The 19,899-nt window shown below is 40.0% G+C and overlaps 1 protein-coding gene across 1 annotated transcript in view; it reads right to left on the bottom strand.

Annotated features, from left to right (window-relative positions):
• CDAN1 (codanin 1) overlaps positions 1–19,899 on the bottom strand; it is a gene marked incomplete in the record, with an annotated part of 1,645,523 nt that overhangs the window by 756,567 nt on the left and 869,057 nt on the right. Inside the window, 1 exon segment of the mRNA XM_044074210.1 lies at positions 1,791–1,934. Within this exon segment, the coding sequence (XP_043930145.1) occupies positions 1,791–1,934 (144 nt within the window).

The following is a 19,899-nucleotide window of genomic DNA, read 5'->3' as shown; positions in this document are numbered from 1 at the left end:
AGCTTTTGGAGGGTGAGACTTAGCCTGGCTAGCAGCCTTAGCACATGTGTAGGCCTTGATAGACAGACATAGGGGGCCTAGCTGCCCCACGTGCTGGAGTAACCTTGTCCACTGGTATGGTCTCCGGTAAATCCTGGGCTTCAGAATCTGGAGGAAAATCAACCACCGGCACCGGTGCAGGCTCCGGGGCCGGAGTGATCGGTAAAGCGGTGTCGTCGGTCCAGAGTGGTGGAAGAACCGCCTCAGAGGAGACCGATGCACTCGAGGTAATTTTTGGCGTGGAGTCGGTGGAAGTCGCGGGCCGAGGATGTCGGTCCCTGTCCTTCCGTTTTTTGGAAATATGAGTTGTCAGTTGTTCCGACGGCATGGTATAGGAGAATTTGTCGCCAAAAAAGTCTTCAGCAAACTCTGCCCGGCGCCTGAGTGTGCGCTTATTGAAACAAGCAGAGGCGGCACAGGCCGAGACTTCGTGGTCTGGGCCAAGGCAGGGGAGGCAGTAAGAATGGAAATCCTTATGAGGTATTTGTTTACCACAAGACAAACAATTATTAACTTTTTCAGTTTTTTCTGACATCGGCTGAGGCAAGAAAAAGATCCCCAACAGGGTACTTAGCTTTTTTGATGACTTCGGATACGAAAAACACAGGAGCTGACCGACCGGCACTTGCGAACTGCTTCTGCTTCGGGCACCGCACGGCAAGAAAGACTGAAGAAGATGGCATCGGCTGATACTTTTATACCCCTGCCACTCTAACGTCGGGGAGGAGGCGACATCAGCCGACATCGGACCCAGACTTTGGAATCCGTCCGACCGAGGGCTGCCTGAGGCAGGACAACCCATATGTAAGGACTGCAGTTGCATTCTTGAAGGACATCCCCCTACCCCTGGGCAATGATGTCATCACAGAGATTGCCTATCACACCATGTCAATTTGAGTGTGCTCCTCTATGCCACGAGGGGCTAGGTGGTAATTCCCCTGGTATCCCTGCCTTGATCGCGAGCCTTACAACACAATCCCTGACTTCCAGTAGTGACAGTCTCAGGGGTGGCCTAGACGAGATGGGACCCTTCCCCTCTCCCCAAGATGGGTGCACAAATCCTCTCAGCTTGTGCAGATAAGCACCCAAGTGGCTACTCAAACTTAGATCACATGGATCACAGTCAGGCCTTCATCTATCTTTACCATAGTTTAGTTTACTGCTCACTGCAATTTAAACCGGCAAGATAACAAGCATACAGCTGAAGTCTTCTAAATCTTGTTCCAGGGTGAATCTGGAAGGGGCTATTTTACAGTGCACTATTCTTAATAGAACTATTAAAACTAAAATATGAATCCTAATTCATAACATGCATGCTAAGTATAACTCCCAAATATATTTAAAAGCATACATGTATAAAATAGCACTTTAGAAGGACACAAATCAGAATTAAATTCTGGTCTCTGTTAGACAATCTTATTACAGAAAGACCAAAGAGCCTAACAAGTAGCATCAAAAACTCAACTGATAACTTTCCAATATCCTGCTCTCAAGTATTAAACTGCAGGGCTAATAAAGTGCACAAGCCTGTAACAACTATAGAAAGTCTACATACCAAGATGGAATACTACTAATAATCTCAATCAATTTAGAAATTTCCTTTAAAGCACCATGAAATCACAATTGCCAATTTTTTAGGGAAATCTGCAAACCTTGTTTTATTTCCAAATTACTCTTACAAGAAAAAGCTTTCGCTCTGACCCTTAACACACACACACAAAGTCCCCATTACCAGCACTGAAGTATCTTGCCTTATTTCGAACCGCAATCGCTGGTGCTTGTACATCTTTAGTGGGAGGCTCCACTGTACGGTATGGAAGGAAGATAATAAATCCCAAGAACTTTCCCAACAATCTTGCTGTCATCAGTACAGAACAAAACTGTTCTTTCTGATCCTAGAAAATAAAAAAGACATTTAAATGAATTCAAATAATGAAATCGCACATTTTGCAGTTCTGATATTTTTTGATATTCAGACAATATTACAAATATTTTTGTATTATCTGGCTTTAGACATTGTACTTGTAAACTAATGTGCATTTTTTTACCTTAGTACAACTATCTTAAACTGCATAATGCTTAATGAATTGAGAATGCTTCCACTAGGTTAATGGCTTTGCTTAAAAATGAATTAAAAAGGGGGTTTTAAAGTACATATACTGAATGCATTTAATTTTTTTTCCCTGTCTTTTTTTCACTCAAAGCTGCACTAATCTTATACATTTTATGCTGGAACAGAACAATGTTTTTGTGTATTCAAGAAAAAGTGATGCATTGCCTAACAAACTGGTACACCAATATCCAAAAATATGTACAAATATGGACAATGTACTATACAAAGGACGGTGTGTGTGTTAAAAGGCAATGAGCTACGTTTCATGAGGCTTTCAAATGAAGAAAGTTGAGACTTTCATATAAAAAGTGTGGTCTTTGACTTCTGATTTGTGAATTATACATTTTGTACATCAGCTAAAACCCTGTCTACCACCATATTGCTTTTTTCAGGCAATGACAGTTTTCCAAAAGCTTCTAGCATAAAACAGAATCTGGATAACCAAGATATTGTTGCTCAGTGCTATGAGCCTGAACAAAAAACTCAACTCCTGTAAAGATCATTACCCTGGAAAACACTGACATATGCACTGTCAGAGACCTGAGTCAAGACCAATGACTGCATAGCAAAAATTCAGGGTTTCAATGCATACCACACATTCAGGCATTAAAGGCAGAGGTTTATTCATATTCTTAAAAAAAAAAATAGTTCCAGACCCGTTTGGCAAAATAATGGCCTGCAACTCCTCCATATCCAACTTACTAATAAAACCCCTAATCATATTCATAACTAACCAGGAATACTCTCTCTGCCTCCCCTCAGTCCATTTCTCCTACCCAACCAGGATGAACTACCTATGTAGTAAGCCTAAAAAACATTCTCACAGGAGACTTTAATCACCCCTCCCACTAAAAGGGAGACTTGCACATCCCCAAACATATATTCCTAAAAATTTCTGGACTTCAATTAACTAATCTGCACCCCAACCGGAACAATAAAATCCTGGCCTCAATCCTTACCTGAAGTTATTCCTTACCAATATGAGACTGCTTTACTCTTGGCCAATTGCAGCTTCTTCCCTGGTCAAAGTAGACCACAAAATCAGTCACATTCACATTAAGGCACAAATCAAAAGCACATGTGAGTATACCTCAGTATTCAGAGATTATGCCAAGTCTAACCTACTAAAACTAAATGATGACCTGACTAAATTCAAAGCCCCTTCCATCCTGACAGCCCCAATGCTTATGCAAAGTTATTTACTGTCAAATTCTATGTACACAAATAGCTGCATACATTCACAGATGTATCTGTCCCCCTCTCAGATGTTAATACAGATCCAGATTTAAAAATTAACCCATATAGTGGAACCACAATATAAACAAGCTGTATAATAGCAGAAAAAAAAAAAGCTAATACACACAAGGTGCCAAAAACACTTTTGTTAAACTTAAGGAACTCCAGACCATTATACATCAACCACAGCCAGATATGACAATCCGCCCAGGCAAAGGATAACTACAAATCCTTCTTTGGGTATGTTAGAAATCACAGAAACAATGCCTCACACTGTGAAGAGCTATTAGCAAAGGATATCACAAACTCTGACCCACAGGACATATCCAATATTCAAGCAGACAAACTTGGTTCAGACTTCACACCCCCTCCATTCTTCGATCACATATCCTCATCTACAACCCCACAAAGCTCCCAAGAGCAAGTCTTCAAGACACTAACTCTAGGCCAAGAACATTACTTCTACAGGACAAGCTAACATAAGATGCTTACTGGTTAGCCTGAAATATGACTTAACAGACACCCTACAGATGTTCAACATCAGTCTACAGCACAGGTTTTGTACCTAGTGAATTAAGAGCAGCAACAGTCATCCCCTTGCACAAAGGTGGGATATCAATGGACCTGGATAATTAAATTTTCTTAGACTGAGGATAATCCTGGGCTTCCTAATGGAATTGCTCTACTTTTGTGGAAACACTCCATAAAATGAGGAAGTCCTCAGGTGGTGAGGCTGAGGCAAGGATGCCCTCACAGTCAGCATCAGCATATGACCCTGTAACTGGTCTACATAAGCCAACTCATCCTCATCTGAATCATAAAAATCTGAGGATTCCTAGTGGGGGAATCCCTCCTTCCTTTTCCTGAAACAGATTCTGTAGGGGCAGGATGTCTAGTAGAATTATACTGTCTGGAAGCTACAATCTGAAGCAAATCCTCAGCTAGTTTTAGTAGGTCCGGCTGATAAACCTGTGGGGATTATGAGCCTGAAACCTAATCATGCCAGAAAGAGCCCTTTAAGGTTTGCGTTGGGCTTGATTCTGGGTGTGGCATTTTAAGTACTAGGACCAGGACATGGACACAGGCTAGTAAATGCAACCTGCAAATGGTCAGCCTACAATCCCTTGGAATTTTTCATGATTCCACCCTCCCCTATCTGATGACCTAACATGGGAGTCAGAAGCCATGGCCTACACAGTGACCGCAGAATCAAACTATAATCCTTGTCTTTCAGCTTGTGCACATGTAGATGAGCCAGGAGGTATGTCAGACTCAAAAGGGTACTACAGTGGTTTCAGACACTACCTCAATCAAAAGGGAGTGCAAAGGCATCTCCTGTCCTCTGACGATCACAAGTCTGGGGGGACTGAACAATGGTAAAGCTGTGTCATCTGCCACTCTCGTAAGTTTCTGGGTCAAAAACAGAAAAAAGGCGGATAGCATAGTGTGTGAAGATCCACAACTCCTTTTTGCCTTTTCAATATACTTTGCAAGGGATTCAGCCCTATGATGGATTGTGAGATTGCTAAAATGAGCACAATGGGGACAACTAGGAATTTCGTGCTCCAGCCCAAAGCAAGGGCAAAGGGAATGAAAGTCCATATGTGGAATCTGTTTTCCACAACCAAGATAAGTATCTGTCCTATAACTCATCTAATAAAACAGAGAAAGAAGAAAAAAATAAAGGTTCCCGACAAGGCACTTAGCTTTAAGATGCACACTGGTCTTCAGAATGACTAATGCAGTCTATGAATACAGATGTTTCGAGCTCCAGTGGCAAGAATGAGCTGCAAGATGGTGCTGGCTGGCTACCCTTATACGCAGACATCCTGATGTCAGGTGCAGGGCATCCACCAGCCCCCAGGAAGAGGTAGTTAAATCTTTAGTATTAGGGCCAATCAAGGGCTACTTCAGCAAGAACAACCCATACGTTTTTACTGCAACAGTCTGGGACAAAGGGAGTCACCACAATAATCTTTGCTGAATCCTTCTGAGTCTTTATAAGTAGCCTGGACATCAATGGAAAGGGTAGAAAAGCATTCAGGAACATTCCTGTCCAAAGAAAAGAAAAGGCATCTGCTTTTCGCAGAGTCCTGGAACAAATTTTCCCAGTTGGAGACAAAAATTCTACCTGAAGTCCCTAAAGACCCCCCGACTCAGTTTCCATTTATGATGGTCTGCCCTAGTCCTCCTCAGCTTATGAGCCACGCAGTTTTGCTCTGACTGTAAGATGCCTGTAGACTGAGACTGTACTGTCAGGCTACATCCTGTGCTAAACATGGCTAGTCTGCAAAGGGGCAAGATCTGGTTCTCCCTTGCTTATGTACCACATCACTGTGCTGCTGAATGCAAACATTTCAAGAGGTCCAGGGGACCACAGCTGATTCACAGAGTTGACAGCATTTTAAGAGCTAGCATCGCTTATGTTTGTGTGTTCTTATCTGCTTTTTGCCCCCAAGACCTTGCACTTTTATAAGCATCAACATTATTCCACAAGCAAGTGTCGGTGGTAAATGAGCTGTAGAGGAGAATGGGATACCTGGATTCTGAGAAATCTGATGTCTCCACAAAATGATTTCTCTTTTCACATATCCCAGAACTTGAATTTGAAAAGACAATGGGCATTGATGCTGGGAACAAAGAGATTTCAGATACAACTGTATCTTTCTCATTTGGAGTCTTGCAAGAGATAACAGGAAAATCATGGATGCCATGGGACCCAGAATCTTGAATACTCCCTTGCCCAGACTGAAGTCTGGAGGGCAGTCTGAATGATTTGTTGAGCTGGTATACAGGGTCTGAATTGCCTAGACACTGTAAGACCTTGTTAGGTTTAATTATACTGCCTGCCAAAAAAGCAATTACTAAAAAATGGAAATCTAAGTTTAAGCCAACTGTATTTCAAGTACTAGATATTACAACAGAAATAAAGAACTGGAAGAGGGTGCTTTAGAAAAGGGTAGGAAAAAATTACATAGGAAAAATGGAAAACTGTGGGAATAGATGCAGAATGATGTTTCTGGTGAGAGTTAAGGGAAGGCAGGGATCAACTAATGTATGAAATATTGGATTGATGATAGTTATACAAAAAATGTGATGTATAATGTTTGTGATGTATAATGTTTGTTAACTAGGAACATGTTAATATGTTCGTCCTCTTTAATATGCATGTGTTTGCCAGTGTCTTGAGTGATAATTCAACAAAGGTATTTAAAAAAAAAAAAAAAAAAAAAAAAGATCAGAGTTTTGCCAGCCTCAAATATATGCATTGAAGATCTATCATGTCTCTCTGGATCTCCCCAAGAGAAGAGTGGTTAAGATTGGTCACCTCTGCTAAGGCAACCATGATACTGTATTTAGTTTGGAAGATTCTGAGGGCTCCAAGTCACATTGTGAATTCTGGCACCTGACAAGCAGTTGTCACCTCTACCTAATTCAACCCAGTGAGGGTAAAAACTTTATGTTAACTACACCTGCTAAGTAGAACTTTTCCATGTAAAGCTGCAGGTTTTGGCAGCCTTATGGGTGTCGACCTGCAATACTGGCTACGTTTTCCAGAGTGTGGTGAGGATGTAGCTGTGGATCCACAGCATGTATATGACAGTAAGGAGCTTCACATAAAGATTTAGTAACCTCAGTATAAGTTGGCCTAATGTTGGAATCATATAGGGTACAACTAGGATGTTTACCAATACTAGTAGATAGCAAAAGGTTGGCCTTCAGTTTCATAAATATTTGTACCGTTCACAGACAGTATCTCTACTTGCTAAGAGTAATGGATTACCAGAAAGCACAAAGCAGTTACTGCTTCTCTCTACTGAAATGTTGGGAGGCAAAAAGCACCGTGCACATCCCCCTGAACTTCTATATATCAACTCAGAGATTGACAAACCTCAGAGAAATGAGAATATTCTGAGAAATGACAATTTTGTACTTAGTTTATGTAAATCTAGATGCCTGATCATTCCAGCTCCACATTTTGGGCATTGGCGTTGTGAAACACATTTTTAATAGTTGCCAGTTGAAATACTGTCTTAAGGTGCCAAGTGCAAGTAGGCTGGTCAAACAAGGAACTAGAACAGGCAGAATTCAAAAGGATTATGTAATATTAATTTAATAGGTAAAGTTTTAATTGAGGTAATTAATGGATTATAATACAATAAAGGAGTTAGGACAACTGGGTGTACAAATCAAACAGCAGCAACAAGTAGGGCACTAGGAATATTAAGTGCTATGAGGACAGTAATAGTGATTCAGCTAATAACGGTACAAGATTACTGACAGTGACATACCAACATAAAATAAATGCAAAACAAAGCAAAAATATGGTCAACACACTAAAAATCACTGTGACTTGTTGTTATCCATGGTTGCAGTCTGTTTTGTTTCTGTTAGCCACACAGGCTATGTACAGTTTGCTTAGTTTCTGTTAATCAACTGCATAAGCAAAGTGTTTTAGATACAATACAGGTAAAACAGCAGTAATGGCTACTTATAATAAAGCTAGGAAAACCAATGGCTGTAGACAGAATATGTTTTTTTTTAATTTCTCCAAGTTTTTTGGGTTAATAATACCATGAAGGGAATGGACCACATTCCTAAGTCAAAGTACAATTGAAGTTCATGAAATTAGTATTGTTTCAATCTTTGATGTCAGCCAGAAGTGTTCTTCGCAGCAACCGTTGTGTGCCCAGTAATGACTCCTCCTGCAATTCGCATGGGGTAACATGTATTAGTAACATTTCTAAATATGATTGTAGATTCTTTTTTATAAGACCCATTGCTCCTACTTTTATTGGAACTGTCTGGTTATCTTTCTTCCAAATTGCTCTTGTTTCTGCCTGCAGATCCTGATAATTTATGACTTTGTGTCTCTCTCTATGCAAGACACTGTAGTCACTGGGTGTGGCAATTTCAATGATCAGTACTACTTTTGTCTTCTTTTCATGGACCACTATATCCAGTTTTCTAGCATCAATCTTTTGAACTGTTGGTAATCGGTGATCCCATGTGATGTAGACGTCATAATTTTCTATTATGCTTTGCGGCTCATGCTTCCAGTGTTTTCAGCCACTTCAATACCATAACATTTGCATAATATGCTCAGTAAGACTACAGCAATGTAAAGTGAACCATAACTATGCTGGCTAGACAACCAGTTAGCCTAGTAAAAATTCAAGTACAATACACGAGTTGAAATAACTTGAGGATTGACCACTATTAAAAGTATTATTAGAAGTATTGTCAAGCAGATTATGAACTCTACAGATTAAGCAAACAATAGCTCATATAGCAATGTCGGCATCACAAATCAACAAAAACTTCAGAAAGAGGGGTTATAAACTGTGGACTATAGCAAGTCAAGCAAACTAGTACATCTACAAAGCAGCTTCAGCTAAACAGGCAATCACTAACTCAGCAGGTGAAACAATGCTACAATTAAAGTACTGTAATTCAAAGAAATACTGATGTATGACAAAAAGAACAAACAGTATTTGCCAGTTAAAGATAAATCTGAAGAAACCAATGAAGCAAGCAAGGTAAAGAAAAATTCAGCTAGAATAATTCAGCTAGAATACTAAGTAACAGGAACATTTAGCAACATTTTAAGCATACAAATATAATTATTGTCAGTACAGCAAAATAGTTAACACACAGGATCAGAATACTGAACACAACAGAGCAATTTAATCAGAGTACAGACCAGCAGTGTAAACACTGGGACCAATTTAACACAGTCAGAAAAATGCAAAAGAAAAATGTGCCATGAGCACTTTAACAAAGTAAAGTAGAATTTAAGTCAATACTCATTTAAGTATTGTATGTAGAATCAGAGGTCAAACAAGAAAAAATTAAATACTGTCATGTTATCTTGGAGGCAGACTGCTACACAACTGTCGTACCTATACAGAGAGAGAGAGAGAGAGAGAGACATTAGCTTGATAAAGAAAACACAGATGTGATGCAGTATCTTTTACTGGACCAAAATGTTGTTGTATCTTTCGGCTTTTCCCGGTTACGGGTCGCCACAGCGGAACTCCAGTCCGCTAATAATTGGCAGTAAATTTTTACGTGCCGAATTGCCAGGCCTGACGCACAACCTTCAACAAAGGTACGCCCATTCATGGATGTCTCCACACAGAAGACACTTTAGCTGAGAATCGAACAGGACAACGTCTTACTGTGGGGCGACAACGCTACCGCAGCACCACCAGCGCAGTTACTGGACCAAAATAAGTTTTGCAATTAATCGAGTTGGCATGATTTCATCAGTATTTGCATCATGTCTACATTCAAGTGTCTTTATGTTTTCTATCAATAGACCAACAGTTTTTCTATACCTGGACACTAGAGGATATGGAAAGAGATAAGGACTTATCAGTTGACCACTACTGCAGAAGTAGACCTATTTAAGGCATCTCTGGTAATACAAAAATGAATCTGCACTACTGCATGTAATGAAGCTATGATCTCAAATGCTTGAAGAGTTCATAGTAGTTCTTTCTCCTCTCCTTGTCTGGAGTTACTCAAGACAGCACAGGATTCAGCAGTCCCAGAAGACTACAGCACTAAGCTGCACTGTTATCAGCGTGCAGCTAAATGTTTGATTTCTGCTTTGGTTGGAAACTATCAGCAAACTCACTCAGCAACAACCCACAACAGAAATGCCCAGGGCAAGACAGTTAATGCTCAAAGTCTCACTAAGAGCAATGAGCAAGCACAATCGAAATCCAAGACGCATCTAAGCAGGTCCCAGTCGTCCTCTCGGGCATTTCTCCAGTCACAAATGTCAAAAAGTTGTGCATTTTCTTTCAATTCTTGTCTTTTCTGGTGTTATGCAAGGTCAGGCAATGTTTAGCAGCCCATAAGTGTGTGTAGTGCTACTGTTATCAATACATACCAGAATGGTGCCAGCTCAAGCCAAAGCAGGAATCAGCCAGTCAGTAATCTTACTCAGGAATGGCCAATCAAGAAGTTAATGCTCCTTCTCTCAATTCCAACTTGGATGCAAGTATACAGGCTCTATAGTTACCACAGACATTCTTTCAGATCCCCGATGTTAAAGTAGTTGACTGCAATTCTCCTTTCAACTCTGTCTTGTCTGGGGTTGCGCAAGTTAGCACATTCAGCAGCGCAGAAGAATAAAACACTGAACCATGCTAACGCTCTCAACATACAGTAGAAGGGCTCCCACTGAAGTATAAATTGGTCAAATCAGCAAACTCATTCAGGAAAGGTCCACGAAAGAATGGTCATGACAAGATGGCTAATACTTCTACACATCAGGAGCAATTTGCAAAGACCATTCCAATTCACATGCAAGTAGGCAAACCTCATGCATTTCTCACATCCTACACATTCAGCCTTTTTTTCCAACATCTTTAAGTTTCCGCATATGACAAAGGCAATCTTACATTTATATAAATGAAAAACATACAAAATGATATCACTTTAGTTGCAAACAATTTACATCACAGACAACATTGAAACAACTGTAGTTGTAAACATTATAAATCACGTATAAACCTTCCAGTCATTGTCACTTAAGCATTACGTAGATCATTCAAATCCTGCCTCAAACCTCGTTCCTACTCTGCATATCCTGTTCCCACAAATTCCCATTTTGTTTGTGTCATCCCTTTTCTAAAGATCCCAATTCTAGTTGCTTTTATCTCTGTTACTATACTCACTACTGCTAGTAAAGTTGGTCTAGACTGAGTTCCATTTTCTACTAATTGCTTTTTTGGCAGCCACCCTAATTAGACTCGGCAAGGCTTTACTATGTTTAGGCAGTTTTGATTCTGTAGCATCACTCAAAAACATCATCTCCACAGTCCAATCTGCTCACTCAGCATCTCTGACAGCGTGGCCCGCAGGGAATGTCAAAAGTCCGCCAGCTCATCACATCTCCAAAAGTACAGTTGTGTACACTTACCATAAATGTAGATGTTCGAGTGTATTCACTGTTGCAGTCATCATATCTGGATTATCTGCCTGCAGGTAGCCCTCAGTCGGCCCGAATACCAGAGTCTTGGGATTTCTACGTCGGATGCTGTCGCCTCTTCAATGACGTCAGGGGTATAAAACAGGCAGCCAACGCCATTACATCAGTTTTTCTTGTCCCAAATGTCAGGAGCCCCCCAAATAGGAAGCTAGTATATGATGTGGAACACCACCAGTAAAACGTAAATACCACTCACCATAGAGAGGATAGGTAGAAGGACAGAGAAAACCAGGGGGCTGGAGGGAGGGAAACCAGGGCTGCAACAGTGAATACACTTGAACATCTACATTTATTGTAAGTGTACACGACTGTACTATGTTCATTGTGTTTCACTGTTGCAGTCATCACACTTGGGTTGATTCCCAAGCTGAGAAAGGGTGGAGGCAGTCAAAAAGTGTTAGGGTTGGCTAGCAGGTCTTGTAAGACTTCTGTAGCAAATCCAGCTCTGGATTTACAAAAAATAGTTAAGTGGTAATGCTTGGTGAAGGTGTGTACAGAACTCCAGGTTGCAGCTTCCAGAATGTCCCTGGTAGGGACTCCCCTGAGAAATGCTGTAGAGGTGGAAGTAGCCCTAGTGGAATGTGTTCTGATCCCCTGTGGGATAGGTTTTCCATGGTGCTTGTAGCAGAAATGGATGAAGTGTGCTACCCATTTGGAAGTGGTATGCTTTGAAATGGCCTTACACTCTGCCCCTGTAGCAAAGCTGACTAGCAGCTGGTCAGACTTTCTGAAAGGTTTAGTCCTGTCAAGGTAGAACCTAAGCTCTCTGTGCATGTGCACGTCCAAGGAGTGCAGGATACTTTCCCCTTTATTCTAAAGATTAGGGAAGAAGGTTGGCAAATGGATGGATTGGTTTAAAACCACACTGGACACCACCTTAGGCATAAAGGACAGGTTAGTCCTGAGGGAAACCCCGTCAGCATGGAAAATAATGAAGGGTTCCACAGCCATTAGTGCCTGTAACTCGGACACTCTTCTTGCTGAAGTTATGGCTAAAAGCAAGGCTGTTTTCCAAGAGAGGAATTTTAACTCTGCTGAAGCAGCAGGTTCAAAAGGGGGAAGCGTGAGCTTTTGGAGTACAAAGCTAAGGTCCCAGGCATGGATGGGTGCTCTCCTAGGGGGCCTTAAATTGTTAGCCCCTCTCAGGAACTGTTTGATGAGAGGGTGAGAAAATAGAGGTGGCTCAGTATTATAATGAGCTGAGATGGCAGAGGCATGAATCTTAATGGAGGAGATGGACAAGCCTTTGTGGACTAGCTCTGCTAGGTAATCCAGGATTTGAGGTAAGGAGGGCACTGCTATGTCCTTTCCTTGAGACTGATTCCAAGAACAATATATTTTCCACTTTTCAGCATAGGATTTTCTAGTACTAGGCCTTCTGGCCTCACAAATAACATCCAGCACCTGTTTGCTGAGGGTTGCTGGTGGTGTATTCAGAGGATAATCATAAGACACAGAAGTTCATCACAAACGACACCTTTAATGAACGAAGCTTTCGGGTTCTCTACCCTTCATCAGCATATACAATCACTTTTCAACTACATTTATATAGAGGTTAAATTAAAGTCACATGATAATACCAGCCACTAAAAACACACTATTAAAATTTGCACAATGCTGTGTAGATTTAAAATAATATCAACCATTATGTTCAACTATTAAATGTTACACACCAATATTCTTACAAATTGTCAAAATAATGAATAAAATCTACTCAAAATATGAATATAAAAACTATTAATAAATCATTTTATCATAAATTGTCATGCTGTCGTTTAACCAATATGGGTTTTATACTGATGGCATTGTTAAGGCCAGGACTAACGTCAGCCTGCAGTCTTATTATCCACTGTAGTTCCTTAATTTCTAATGCATTGTTTAAATCACCACTTCTTACACCCAAATCTACCGTGTCTATACATCTAAATTTAAATCTATGCGTTGTATTCTCCATGATGTGCTTATACAGAGCATTTGTTTGAACTTTTCTATTAATTTCTGACTTATGCTCGACAACACGATCTTTCAATCTTCTTGTTGTCTTGCCCACATAGAATTTTTCACAACAATTACAAGTAGCAAGGTACACAAGTTGGGATGTATTACAAGTGGCTTTACATTTGAAAACATAGCTAACATTACTTACTGGATGCCTAAAGAATTCATTTGCTTCTAAAATATCGCCACAGCAGCTACAATTATAACATTTAAAAGTTCCTAACCTAGTCTGTGTGTTAGGCACACTTGTTTATTGAAATCCTTGTAACACAAAATACTTTTTAACGATTGTTGATTCCTATAGGCAAAACTAGGTTTTGGTCCTACTATTTTTTGTATTTCAGGCATTGCCATTAAGATCGGCCAGTTTTTTTCTATAATTTTACAAATTCTGTAACTATATCCATTGTATGTAGTTACATATCTAATTTTATCCTGTTTTATTTTTACTTGTGCTTCTAACTGAACTGATGTCTCTGATGCCACAAAATTAAATGCAGGTTTATATTCTTGTTTTCTACCCTTATTTACTTCCTCAATGCATTTTTCTATCATAAGCTCTGAGTACCCTCCATTTTTAAATTCTTGCTTCATTTCTTTTATTTCATTTATGTACAAGTCATTTTCAGTTGTCAGTCTACTCACTCTGAGTTGTGACTTGACTATCCCTCCAAAAATATGTGTTGGGTGCATACTGGTTCTCTTTAGATACCTCATCACTTGTACATCTTTTTTATGTATCATTGTTTCAAGTTTTTGATCTTTTTTATAGATCTTTACATCTAAATATATTATACTTTGGGTTGAATAATTCATCTTGAATTTAAAAAATGGTGTTGTACTATTCAAGTAGGATAGGTAGGTGTTTAACTCATATTCCGTCCCTTGCCAGACAAAAAAACAATCATCAACAAACCTTGCATAACATTTTACATATTTGTTTAAATCATTTGAATCATTTAATACATAATTCTTTTCCCAATAATAGAGAACTATATTGGCAAAAGTATTTGCCACGGATGTCCCCATGGCTACACCGGTTAGTTGCCTATACGGTACACCATCAAAGATAAACACATTTTTTGTTAACACCAAGTCTAATAGTGAACATAAATTTTCAATTTCACTGGGCTGAACTACAGAATACATCAGTAAAAGCATCCTCACAGCTTCCACACCATAGTCAATAGGTATTACTGTAAATAACGATTCCACGTCCAGTGTTACAAATATACTATTTTCTTTTGCATTCATATACCATTCACTTAGTCTATGTAGGAAATGTATAGTGTCCTTTATGACAGTGGTGCAGTGAGATAAAAGCTTAGATAACTCTTTTTGCAAATACTTAGAAATGGGTTCTGTTACCCATCCTTTTCCCGAGACAATTGGTCTCAGTGGGGGATTTAACAGCGACTTATGTATCTTTGGTATTCCGTAAATCTTATAAGAAATTGAGTGTATTTGTCCCACAGTTATCACCCGTGATAATAGCATTTATGAATATAGTGGAAATAGAGCTAAGGGCAATGTATTCTGAGAGGAGTGAAAAGAAGTATAATCTGACGTATAATGAGTATAAAACTCTGACATTTTTAAAAAATAACAATGAGATAATAATTAAGCAGGCAGATAAGGGTGGGGCAACTGTGATAATGGACCGTGCACATTATATGAATGTATTTAATACATTTCTTTCTGATGCTACAACATTTCAAAAAATTTCATTTTTGGAGGTGAAAAAACAGATAATGCAGGTTAACATGCAGATATATGAAATGCAACTAAATGAGCAAATATCACTAGAATTATTTTTCTGTCCCATGTCCCAGGATACCGCAGATTTACGGAATACCAAAGATTAGACTTGGTGTTAACAAAAAATGTGTTTATCTTTGATGGTGTACCGTATAGGCAACTAACCGGTGTAGCCATGGGGACATCCGTGGCAAATACTTTTGCCAATATAGTTCTCTATTATTGGGAAAAGAATTATGTATTAAATGATTCAAATGATTTAAACAAATATGTAAAATGTTATGCAAGGTTTGTTGATGATTGTTTTTTTGTCTGGCAAGGGACGGAATATGAGTTAAACACCTACCTATCCTACTTGAATAGTACAACACCATTTTTTAAATTCAAGATGAATTATTCAACCCAAAGTATAATATATTTAGATGTAAAGATCTATAAAAAAGATCAAAAACTTGAAACAATGATACATAAAAAAGATGTACAAGTGATGAGGTATCTAAAGAGAACCAGTATGCACCCAACACATATTTTTGGAGGGATAGTCAAGTCACAACTCATTAGAGTGAGTAGACTGACAACTGAAAATGACTTGTACATAAATGAAATAAAAGAAATGAAGCAAGAATTTAAAAATGGAGGGTACTCAGAGCTTATGATAGAAAAATGCATTGAGGAAGTAAATAAGGGTAGAAAACAAGAATATAAACCTGCATTTAATTTTGTGGCATCAGAGACATCAGTTCAGTTAGAAGCACAAGTAAAAATAAAACAGGATAAAATTAGATATGTAACTACATACAATGGATATAGTTACAGAATTTGTAAAATTATAGAAAAAAACTGGCCGATCTTAATGGCAATGCCTGAAATACAAAAAATAGTAGGACCAAAACCTAGTTTTGCCTATAGGAATCAACAATCGTTAAAAAGTATTTTGTGTTACAAGGATTTCAATAAACAAGTGTGCCTAACACAGACTGGGTTAGGAACTTTTAAATGTTATAATTGTAGCTGCTGTGGCGATATTTTAGAAGCAAATGAATTCTTTAGGCATCCAGTAAGTAATGTTAGCTATGTTTTCAAATGTAAAGCCACTTGTAATACATCCCAACTTGTGTACCTTGCTACTTGTAATTGTTGTGAAAAATTCTATGTGGGCAAGACAACAAGAAGATTGAAAGATCGTGTTGTCGAGCATAAGTCAGAAATTAATAGAAAAGTTCAAACAAATGCTCTGTATAAGCACATCATGGAGAATACAACGCATAGATTTAAATTTAGATGTATAGACACGGTAGATTTGGGTGTAAGAAGTGGTGATTTAAACAATGCATTAGAAATTAAGGAACTACAGTGGATAATAAGACTGCAGGCTGACGTTAGTCCTGGCCTTAATAATGCCATCAGTATAAAACCCATATTGGTTAAACGACAGCATGACAATTTATGATAAAATGATTTATTAATAGTTTTTATATGCATATTTTGAGTAGATTTTATTCATTATTTTGACAATTTGTAAGAATATTGGTGTGTAACATTTAATAGTTGAACATAATGGTTGATATTATTTTAAATCTACACAGCATTGTGCAAATTTTAATAGTGTGTTTTTAGTGGCTGGTATTATCATGTGACTTTAATTTAACCTCTATATAAATGTAGTTGAAAAGTGATTGTATATGCTGATGAAGGGTAGAGAACCCGAAAGCTTCGTTCATTAAAGGTGGCGTTTGTGATGAACTTCTGTGTCTTATGATTGAAAACTTGTGACTCTTACTAATATTTTGTGAGTATTCAGAGGATAAGCCAGGCTGCAAGGTTTAGGATTTGCAACTGTGGATGCAAAATCTGTCCCTCCTGCTGAGTCAACAGGGAAGGCATCTGGTGAAGGTGCCAGGGTGGCACTGTTGTCAGACTGTGTAAGAGTGGGTACCAGTGCTGGCGTGGTCGGTCTGGGGCAATAAGAATTGCCCTTGGCCTGTCCTGTTTGATCTTGAGTAGTACTTTTGAGAGGTGGGGCAGAGGGGGGAAAGACATAAATTGAGAGGTTTTTCCATTTGAAGGATAGGGCATCCACCTTCCAGGCCCTGCTGTGAGGGTTCCTGGTGCAGAATTTGCTCAACTGGTAGTTCTTGGGGGAGGCAAAGAGGTCCACTTCCGGTGTCCCCCACCGCTGGATTAGAAGGTTGAAGGTGCTGGGCTCCAATTTCCACTGGTGTGGGTCTAGGAGATTTCTGCTTAAGTCGTCTGCCTGTGAATTTTGTTTGCATGGCAGGAATTCAGCTTGGAGATGCACTTGGTTGCTCAAGGCTGTGTTCCACAGGGTCATGGCCAACCTTCAGAGTGGGTAAGAACGGGTTCTCCCCTGCTTGTTTACGTACCACATAACTGTGGTGTTGTCTGTCTTTATCAGCAGCTGTCCTGGAAGGATTAGGTATTTGAAGGCTGTCAGAGCGTTCTGTACAGCTAGAAACTCCTTTTGATTGATGTGCAGGAGAATTTGTCCTGGGCTCCACTTGCCCTGAATGCATTCGCCTGCCATGTGAGCCCCCCATGCAAAGTCTGTGTCTGTTGTCAGGGTTTGGGTGGTGAGGGGTTGAGTGAAAGGCAGTCCCCTGTTGTCGTTGCATGCTTCTGCCCACCAAAGGAACTCTGCCCTTAGACAACGTATGATGGGCATGACTGTTTCCAGGTCCTGAGAATGTTGGCATCAAAGATTTTTTTAAGTACCATTGAAGTTTCCTCATATGTAGTCTGGCATATGGAATTAGCAGAATTCATGAGGCAATGAACCCTAGGGCTTGCAGTATTTTCCTTGCAGATAGCTGCGTTTTGGCGGCCATTTGTTTGAAGTAGTTGGTCAAATAGACCTGTTTTTCTGGAGTGAGAAATGCCATCTGGGAAGTTGTGTTCAAGTTTGCTCCCAGGAATACAATTTTTTGACTGGGCACCAGTTGTGATTTCTTTTCATTGATGGTGTACTCCAATTAAGTTAGGAGTCTTTTTACAAATGCCAGGTGTTGAAGTAGCAATTCCTGACTGTGTGCCTGAATCAGGCAATCGTCCAAGTATGGGAAAATTTGGATATTTCTCTGCCTGCAGTATGCAATGGCTGGAGCCAGGCACTTTGTGAATACTCTGGGCGCAGCAGATAAGCCAAAGGGAAGTGCAGAGAATTGATAGTGCATAGCATCTGCCCTGAAGCGTAGATAATTTCTGCAAGACTCCCTTATGGGGATGTGCAGATACACTAGCTTCTTTTATGTCCAGGGTGACTAAACAGCCATCCTTGGCTAGCATAGGGAGAAGCTGTTGCAGGGTAGCATTTTGAATTTTGGGACCACCAGAAAGGTGTTGAGAATTGACAGATCCAGGATTGGGCGCCAAGAGCCCTCTTTTCTGGGCACCAGGAACAGTCTGGAGTAGAAACTCTGTCACCTTTGTTCTAGTGGATATTGAGCAGGGAAAGTACTTGCTTTTGAACCTTTTCCCACTGGTTTGGAGGAAGGTCTGGAAACCCGCTTGGGGGTGGCAGTGAATGGAAGTAGAATTTGTACCCCTGGGATACAATGTTTAGGACCCATTGGTCCTGAGTAATGGACAGAGTTTTTTGCATGAAGGGCAAGTTTTCCTCCTAGGGGCGCAAGTAAGTGGGCAGGACTGGGACAACTGAAAGGTCATTGTGAACTTTTTCCATAAGGGGGTCGCATACCACTCCCTGTTTTTGAGGTGGGGGCACTCCATTGTTTAGATCTCTGCATACCCTGAAACTGTAGTCTGGGTGGTCCGTTTCCCCTGGGTTTGGACTGAAGGCCTGGAAGGGGCTGGAAAGGACCAGTTTTTAGAAGGCCAATGCCTACTGAATCTAAGTGGTTGCACTTGTAAGAATTCTTTAACAGTTTGCACAGATTTAGCTTTTTCTTCCATCTTTTTAAGAACTTCTTCTGCTTTGGTGCCAAACAAACGGTCCTTATTTAAAGGAGCGTCTAGTAATTTTGATTTGACATGATCTGGCAAGGTTTGTTCCTTCAGCCAAGCATGCCTTCTCACAACAGACCCAGTGACTGCAGCCATGCAAGATGCTTCTAGGGCATCAAAGCCACACTGCAAAGTATGCTTACTAACTTGGTTTGCAGAATGCATTAACTATTGTAAATCTTTATTTTCTGCACAATCAGGAAGTAACACCATTTTTTGTTTAATTAGTTCCATAATATGTTGCTGGTACTTCAACATGTGAAAATGGCAATTCAATGCCTGATGGCAAGAGGTGCAGAGGTATATACCTTCTTACCTCATCTGTCTAAAGCTCTGGAATCCCTGTCTGAAGGGGTAGGGTTTTTGCCTGTAAGTAGCCTTAATATCGTTAGGTCCCTGGGAAATAGGCTCTGGATCCGCAGTAGGATTCTTAGACAGAAATTTGTGAGAATCAGGTACTCTGTAGTACCTGTCAGGATTTCTAGGGGCCGGTGGTAAAGTGTCTGGAGTAAGATTGGATTCCATGAAGACATCATCTACAACATCCAGGACAGGGGGTATTAGCTAGAGGCCTGTGCTGAGGCAACTCTAAACATTCTCTGAGTCTCTTTTTGGACTGAGGATAGTCCTGGCATTCCCAGCGGAAATGCTCTCTCAAACTATACAAGGTTTCACCAAAAGAAAAATCCTCTGAAGGGGAGGCAGAGGGAATGGATTTCTCTGCATCTGAATCCTCATAGGTTGATGTGTCCTGGTAATCAGAAGGGTC

Source organism: Protopterus annectens, chromosome 6.part0 (assembly GCF_019279795.1).
Source record: "Protopterus annectens isolate FY-2018-M chromosome 6.part0, PAN1.0, whole genome shotgun sequence".
NCBI lineage: Eukaryota > Metazoa > Chordata > Ceratodontiformes > Protopteridae > Protopterus > Protopterus annectens.
The sequence above is the reverse complement of the archived record's forward strand: the minus strand, read 5'-3'. Positions and strand labels throughout refer to the sequence as shown.